At 48.9% G+C, this 7678-nt stretch overlaps 1 protein-coding gene across 4 annotated transcripts in view; it reads left to right on the top strand.

Annotated features, from left to right (window-relative positions):
* Window positions 1–4328, top strand: part of LOC106748416 — a 138063-nt gene extending 133735 nt beyond the window's left edge. For all 4 annotated transcript variants that reach the window (XM_014626894.1, XM_014626893.1, XM_014626896.1 and 1 more), the window contains 2 exons: window positions 125–293; window positions 556–4328. In XM_014626894.1, the coding sequence (XP_014482380.1) occupies window positions 125–293; window positions 556–742 (356 nt within the window). In that variant the 3' untranslated portion in view covers window positions 743–4328. The remainder of the gene's footprint in view (window positions 1–124; window positions 294–555) is intronic.
* Window positions 4329–7678: the final 3350 nt, after the last annotated feature.

Here is a 7678-nt window from a genome sequence, read left to right as displayed (position 1 = left end):
CCTTCCTTCGTCCGACGTATCCTCGACGTGTCGCGACAACGCGACACGGTCGCCTCCAGGACTCGCTCGAATCACCACTCTATCTCTCTCTCTCTCTCTCTCTTTTTTCTCTGTTCTCGTTCAGGCGAAATGATGTTTTCGCTGCTGTGGTATTACCGGCCCGAGCACACGGAACAGGGTCGGACGGAGTACGACACCGAGGACGAGGTGTTTGCTTCGCGTCATCGAGATGCAAACAGTGTCGCTTGCATAGAAGACAAATGTTATGTCCTAACGTTTAACGAGTACTGTCGGTGAGTAGAGATCCATCGTGGCGATGGACTTTCATTACATGTTTCCACGCTTCCCGCATTTCCCGAGCATTGAGTAAATTCGTAGGAAAATATCTCAGCGTATCCTCGCGAATATCGCGCCGGTGGTGGGAAATTTGCCGCACGATCGTCGATCCGCGTTAGGATCGACGAGGAACTTTCTTTTCTCTCTCCCTCTCTTTCTATCTCGCGAGCAGACCGGCCTACTCATCCACCTAGTCGCGTCCGTCTTTTGTGATTGCAGATATCGTAAGAATTTACGGAGGATCGAGGAAGGTTTAGAGAGTCCTGGCTTGATAGTTCCGCCAGGGGACCAAGTGTATCCGAGGGAGGGTCGGCAGCCTCCTATAACGGCATCGTCGGACGTGGTGCTGTTCTGCCGACGTGTCTACGACTACCGCGGGAAGAAGCTCATGAAGAACCCCGGATGACTCGACTTCCTGTAAGATGCCTCGAATAGGAACCAACGGGATGACGCGCTACGTTCCGAGAACATATTCATTGCGAAAACTGGCCGCCAGCTCCCCCCTTCAGGCGTGCGATCGCGTCGCTGTTGATCGATTTGTCTTGATTTCGAAGGGGCAACGAGATCCGATCGTTCTCGGGGCGCTCCGAGTTCCGCGGCGGCTCATCCAGCCGCCTCCGCTCTTCTCCGTTTCTCCCCGCGGACCTTATCGATATTCGCAAGAGAGAGAGAGAGAGAGAGAGCGAACGAGCGAGCGGTACTTCCGGTGTCGCTCGACGAGAAGGTGGAGAAGGTGGACGCACGGAGTCGGAACGGCCCGATCGCCGATCGGATCTCCTTCTCACCTCACCAAACGCGTAGATAGATCCTTAGAAGAGGACGTCGCGTCGGCGAAGATTCGCGGAAAAGGGAGACGAAAAGGAAAGACCGAATGGTAGGAGGAAATAAGAAAAGAGAGAGAGAGAGAGAGGGAAGAACGGCACGTCGTATACAATTATGTATCGCGTATACATATATACATATATATATTTATATTCGTAAGGCTAAAAATACCCCTATCGCCGCTTATATTAATCCGTCTTTTTATCCTGCTCGTCTGCGATATTACCGACAGAAATCATGATGAATCGTTCATTAATTCTGGTGATAAGACCGTCGCGTTGCAGCGTCCGGACTCGCGTCCGCGGAGAGAGAGAGAGAGAGAGAGAGAGAGAGAGAGAGCCGAGCGAGAGACGGGCCACGCGTCTCACCCAGAGAGATCACGCACTAGTCCCGACGATCGCGAAAATACTTCCTCCTCCCTGTACGTTCCTTCCCTCCTCCCCCCGTGTCTCGGTGCCAAGGAGGGCCCGCAGGGCCGATCACACACGCGCCGCATGTTCCTCTCTCGCGGCCGGGCTCTCTTCCTTCGACTCCGCTTTCACTCCCGAGCGTTGTCTCTCCGGCGACGCGAGTCCGCGACGTCCGCGGGCAGCGCGGGTCGCGTCGATAACGTGTAAGCTGTTTCTAGGGGGCGAGTTAGCGGGATTTGACAATTTTATAGAGAGAATCATATTTTTTGTGAGATAGAGAGCATTTACAACAATACACTTAAATGGATATTTTTCACATAGGAGGTACAAATGCGCGCGGCGGTTAAAACGCGCGCGCGAGAGCGCGTGTCGCGCGCGGCGCCTGCGGGAACGGGGGAGCCCCGCGGTCAGTTACATCGGCGAACCGATAGGAATCAAAAGCAGCGGCAGATCGAACCCACTCGACCATTTTAGTAGCGCGAATAGCGAGCGTAAGTGTTGTACTAAGTCCGATCGGGCTGTGTCCCGCGTGCGCCGCCCGATGCGAGGGGGCGACGAGACATCCAAGCGTGTGCGACATCATTGTTAGGCACTTCCATTTGAATCCCCGTGGAAAATATATCCCGTGTTTCGCATCTATCTGCCGGGCGAGAGGGGAAGGGGGAGGGGCGTTCTCCCCCGTCGGAGACCCGACGCGCATACGTCATCTTCATGAGCGTTAGAGATCATCGCGACGGTGAGAAATGCAATTTTTACGGCCGGTGCCGAAGAGGGCACGCGAAACGCACGGAGGTTGGAAGTGGCTCGATTCTACCCTCTCGGGCTTTGCGATCGAGACTCGCTCGGAGGGACATCGAGCGTATCGATACTGTGCAAGATTTTTTACGATTTTTACCCTTACGATGGAATTTTTTTTTTCTTCTTTTTATGAATTTTGCGCCGGCTCACTCTGTGAGTGAGACTTTGTGAGATCGAGTTTACCGTGTTTACATTGACAAACGATATATCGTGTTCTACTGACTGTCAAGTTTCGCGATCCGCTACGAACGCATGCATGATTCGATCGTTTCACGCGCTCTGATCGATGCATATCTGTGTTGATTTGTATCCGGATGTACGAACGTTCGAGACCCTCGGAGCGTTGAAAGGGGAAGAATGGCGCCATTTCTAATTGGCACGCTACGCAAGGAGACATTGTTTGTTCGTTTTTGAATGTACAATGATAAGGGGTCCTTCCGAGAGGAATTCAGAAGACACGCAGACATCGTCGGGAACCTTTGTGTTTTCGGACCCGTCACGCACCGCGAGTCCCTTCTAAGTATAGATTCGACAATTTTTTCCCCCTTTTTTTCTTTCTTACGATTATTCCTCCGATTTGGATCACGATCTCTCTGATCCGTAACGAGAAAGCAAAGTGTAACTGTATATTATCTTTATGACTTTTCTTATATATATATATATATATATCTATATATATATATATATATATATATATATAGGCATACGTGTATCATTTCGAGTCACACAGAGCACTATTGCTGTATCAAGAACACGTGACGCGAGAAGCTTAACCCTTGACTTCCACGCGGGCCGACGATCTCAACCGAGTTCGCTTGCGAGTTGAGTGCGTTTCTGAAGGAAGGAGAAAATAGGACGCAACGAAAATTCTGTTATTCGGAGAGAACGCGACGGGAGAGACGAATGTGCGTGAAAGAGAGATGACGTAGTTTTTGCGCTCGCCGATTGGAGGGGAAAGCCAAGCTCGAAAGTTCCGTAATAGGCGAGAGAGTGATCCACGTTAACGTATGTAAGATAAGATGTTAAAGGCCACGTCCGCGGTTTGAGGGTTAATCCTCTCACGCGAATCACATCATCGCGAGTTTACGAAAATTCACGAGGTCATCGGCGAGGTCATGACGACGGGACTTCGGGACGCAGTTATTTCTGTGGAAATTTCGAGTAAACGTTAATACTTGTTGAGTGGCGGGTGTGTTTTGTTAGAAACCATATTATTTAAAATTAATATATTGATGATATAGGATTATTATTTAATATCTAATATATTGGACGTATAGATGTTATACATAAGTTATTTTCCGCGAGAGAAAGGGAGAGCGAGAGCAAGGGTGAGAGTGAGGGAGAGAAAGAACGCGAAAGAGAGAGAGAGAGAGAGAGAGAGAGAGAGAGATATGATTAGGAGTGCGCGTAGTCTTGTTCCTGTATGTGTATGTGTGCATGCGAAAGAAATCAGAGCGAGAGAGAAAATGTGAAGAGAAGAAAACAAGCGCTGATCGTGGACGAGCGAACCGAAAATCTCGTGGTAATGAGAGAGAGTGTGAGAGAAAGGGAGAAAATGTAGCGAAAGATAGAAAGAGAGAGAGAGAGAGAGAGAATGACCGTACTTGTGAGAGATTCCGTGATAATACCAAAAGGTTCTTTAACTCACATGGAAAAGAAAAGAAGAAGATAATCTTTTCGTTGCGACATACAACGGGCGCGTTGTTCCTAACGCGTAGCTGCACCCGGTAAACGCACGCTCGACGTCGGTGCGTTCCCATGTGATCAACGAGGTATCGAGACTCCTAGTGTTTTTACGTAAAACGCCGTACACTCGCGCGTGGGTGGATTTCACAGAACGGGCGCAGTTCCGATCGAACGCCGAGGCGCGCCCGAGTCCTCACGGCAACAACAAACGCACTTCCGCTTTCCTCCGTGTTCATCATCAATCGGGAGACCGAGAGAGAGAGAGAGAGAGAGAGGTATAGCACCCACGTCATTTAAACACTGTTGTAACACGTAAATTCCAAAGAAAACGCCGAGCTCGCGAGGGGTGCGCGAATTGCGGCGCTCGTCGGTAATCCACCAGGATTCTTGCGTAATCTTTTTATAGATAGTTTTATATTCCTTTTTAACGCGTAACGGAAAAACATGAGAGAAAGCGAGAGACAGTAAGAGAACGAGCGAAAGAGAGATAGTACGTGTGTGTGCGTGAGAGAGTGAGCAAAAGAGAGAGAGAGAGAGAGAAAGAGATTTCTATAGAGAAAAGAGAGAGAAGAAGAGATAAAGTGCGAGAGAGAAAAGGCGGAAGGTGAAGATAGCGAGAGACGAGATAGAAAAGAACGCTCGCCGGAGAAACGCGCGGAAGAAGAAAAAAAGAGAAGAAAGAGAGTAGTAGTTACACACGTGCGCTACTTTGGACATATTGTTGTTGTCGCGGAATCGCGAAGTGCGATGAATCATGGAGAGAATTATCGAAATGGAATCAGGCGCCCGTGTAAATAGCCGCGTGTATTCGCGCGCATGTGTAGTAGTACCTTAGGAAGGGGGGGAAAGAAAGAGATAAAAACAATTAACGAGAGAGAGAGAGAGAGAGAGAAGCGCGGTTCGCGTCGCGCGAGCCGCACGCGCACGAGTGTAATTTTCCGGAATTTACCTACCTAACTGTGTCCACCCACCTTCCCGCCTTTTCCCACCCACTTATCTACCTAACGTTCATCTACCTACTTATCTACCTAACGACGGTTATGGGAACATTGCGCACAAATGCATATCCTCTGTTCGTTTAACGTAGCCAAGTTTTCCCATCGATGTGAAAGAGAGAAAGAGAGCAGTGCGAAGTTCTCTTTTCGGTCGTTGGTAAGGGTTCGTGTTCATGCGGGACGTGCGAAGCCCGCGGCCCCTTCCCTCGTCTCCTCCACCTCCCGCCGCCCTCCTTGCATCCGCTTTAATCAAAATGCAACAAGTGTCGGCCGCGCGCGCGCGCTCGTCGAGATCGGGTGTCGTAGGTCGCGTCGAATAACCTCGTCTCGCGGAAAACATCCCGCCGAGCGCGATCGTTGACTTCCGGGCCGACGCGAGATGACACTGTAATATATATATATATATATATATATCGAATCGTCGATCAGACGTTAACATAACGAGGAAAGATATCGAGAAGATGGGACGTTTTTTCGTCGGCCGGCCGCGAAGAATCGAGAGGATGCGATATACCCGCGATAGCCGTTGAGCACCGTTCCCAGGTAGAACAGAAAGCGACGGGAAGATGAAATTAAGTGTAAAATTCCATTTTTCATTCATTTCTCATCATTTTCACGTCATCGTAATTTTCTGTCCTACCGTGGCCCGCGGTCGAAAATCGAGACAAGAGGGGAAAGACGGAAAACGTCCCGTCGCCGATTCAGTCGCGAGATTATCGCGATCACCCGATCTCGAGGACGCGATCGCTGTCTCTGCGGGCGATGCGACCCGGTGAACTCTCATTGCGCGCGGCGTCACGCGAGTTGCCGTGCGGATACTCGACTTCTCTTCTGGTTTATTCGTCGGAGAGAAACGGAAAAGCCACAAGAGAGAGAGAGAGAGAGAAAGAGAGAGAGAATGAGAATGAAAGAGAAAAAGCGAGAGAGAGAGAGAGAGAGAGAGAGAGTGAACGAGAGAGAAAGAGAGAGAAAGAGTGTGAAAGAAAAAAAAAACTTTTGTAATCGTAGGCGAGTGCCTCGTTCTCTCGTAGCTGCGAGACTTGTACGTCCTGCCGCGGTGTGTGTTTCTCTCATTTGTACAGATTGTATTTTTTTGGAAAACGTATCGTGGTGTACGCCACCGGGTCGAGTATAGTGTCGAGATATCCGGAAACGCGGCCGGATGCACGGATCGTGTCCGATCCAATTGTCCAAAGAAACGAGTTTTCGGATCATCGGTTAATAATATTATCCTGTATTAGTTGGCCGAGTGTTAACACGGACGGCTCTTGGCGCGCATCCCGACGAAAGAAATTCCGTTCCCCCGCCGTCGTTCGCGCTCTCGTCGGCGCGAGCAAGGAGCGGGCGGGGAGAGTTCCATGCGTTTTTCCTTCTTTTCTGTGCATCGCGATATATCTCCTTATATCCTTGTTATTATTATGAAGTTATACACACGTGTATTCGTGTATTCGTTTTATCATCTGTATCGCTGCTAACGCGTAATAGATTCCTACAATTAGTATTTCCTAAGAGTATTTCGTAATACTTTGAGATACCAAATAAACTTTATATAGGTATATTTTATATAAGTATAAATAATGAGTATAAATACGAATCGCATTTCTCTCCTTTTTTTTTTTTTTACGCATATCGATATCGTCGCAGAATTTGGACCGCTTGGCTTGGGAGTGACGAGAGACGCCGAAGCTTTAAAGACGCGAGCCGAGAGATATCGCTCACGTGCCGCAGACGCCTTCCGTCTGTGTACACTTACGCACTTATACACACACACACACATACACAAATACATGTACATCTTCTGACTTAGTTTGTCATAAATTGTTCCCGAGATAACAAATGAATCGAGGATTCGTGCGATCCGACCCAGACAGCGCGTATCTAAACCAAATGAAAGCAAACGTGTGTTTAAACAAACACGTACCTCGCGGCCGTCGATCGTAAGTGCCAATCCAAGTAGCTGAATTGAACTGAGTTTTGCGGTAAATGTTAAGCAGCAGCTATTAAGAGAAGAAAAAAAGAAAGAAGAAAACGAATATCGTACGTCTGCGTCCTTTCTTTTGATTTTCGGCATTCGCGTCGCGACGCGAGTTCGACTTTCGGCGGAGACGCCGTCGCTCGCTCGCTCGCATCTATTGTTTCTTTCCCGAATCATTGTACTTAGTTCGCGTGACACGCGCGCGTGCGCACGCGTGGATAAACGAAAAGAGAAAGAAGAAACGAAACGAGAAAGAGAAATGAAGGAGAAAAAGAATAAAAGAACACGAATCATTGTGAGAAATGCACAAGGCTCGCAGACCGACCGCGCGTTCCTTCGAAGAAGCGAGGCACGCCTAGGAGACACGACACTCCAAATGCTTGTAAACTGTAAATCGTCATCACGTAGAGCGTCTTTGAACTAAGTACTGTTGACAGAAATAAACAAGAAGTCTAATTTACCAAGTGTCTTACTAAAGTATTCTTACTCCGATTAATACCGGTAGACGACGGACTCACGGGTTCGCGCGCGCGAGTAGAGAGGAGGAGGACGCGCATGTGTGTATGCGACTCGATGTTATAATAATAATCGTAGTAGCGGAGCACTCCGGCAGTCGCAACTCGATCGGAAGTATCGATCTGCAAGGATCCACGTTT

Source organism: Dinoponera quadriceps, unplaced genomic scaffold (genome assembly GCF_001313825.1).
Source record: "Dinoponera quadriceps isolate SergipeBrazil2010 unplaced genomic scaffold, ASM131382v1 scaffold2183, whole genome shotgun sequence".
Classification (NCBI taxonomy): domain Eukaryota; kingdom Metazoa; phylum Arthropoda; class Insecta; order Hymenoptera; family Formicidae; genus Dinoponera; species Dinoponera quadriceps.
This window is presented reverse-complemented; position numbering and strand designations above follow the sequence as displayed.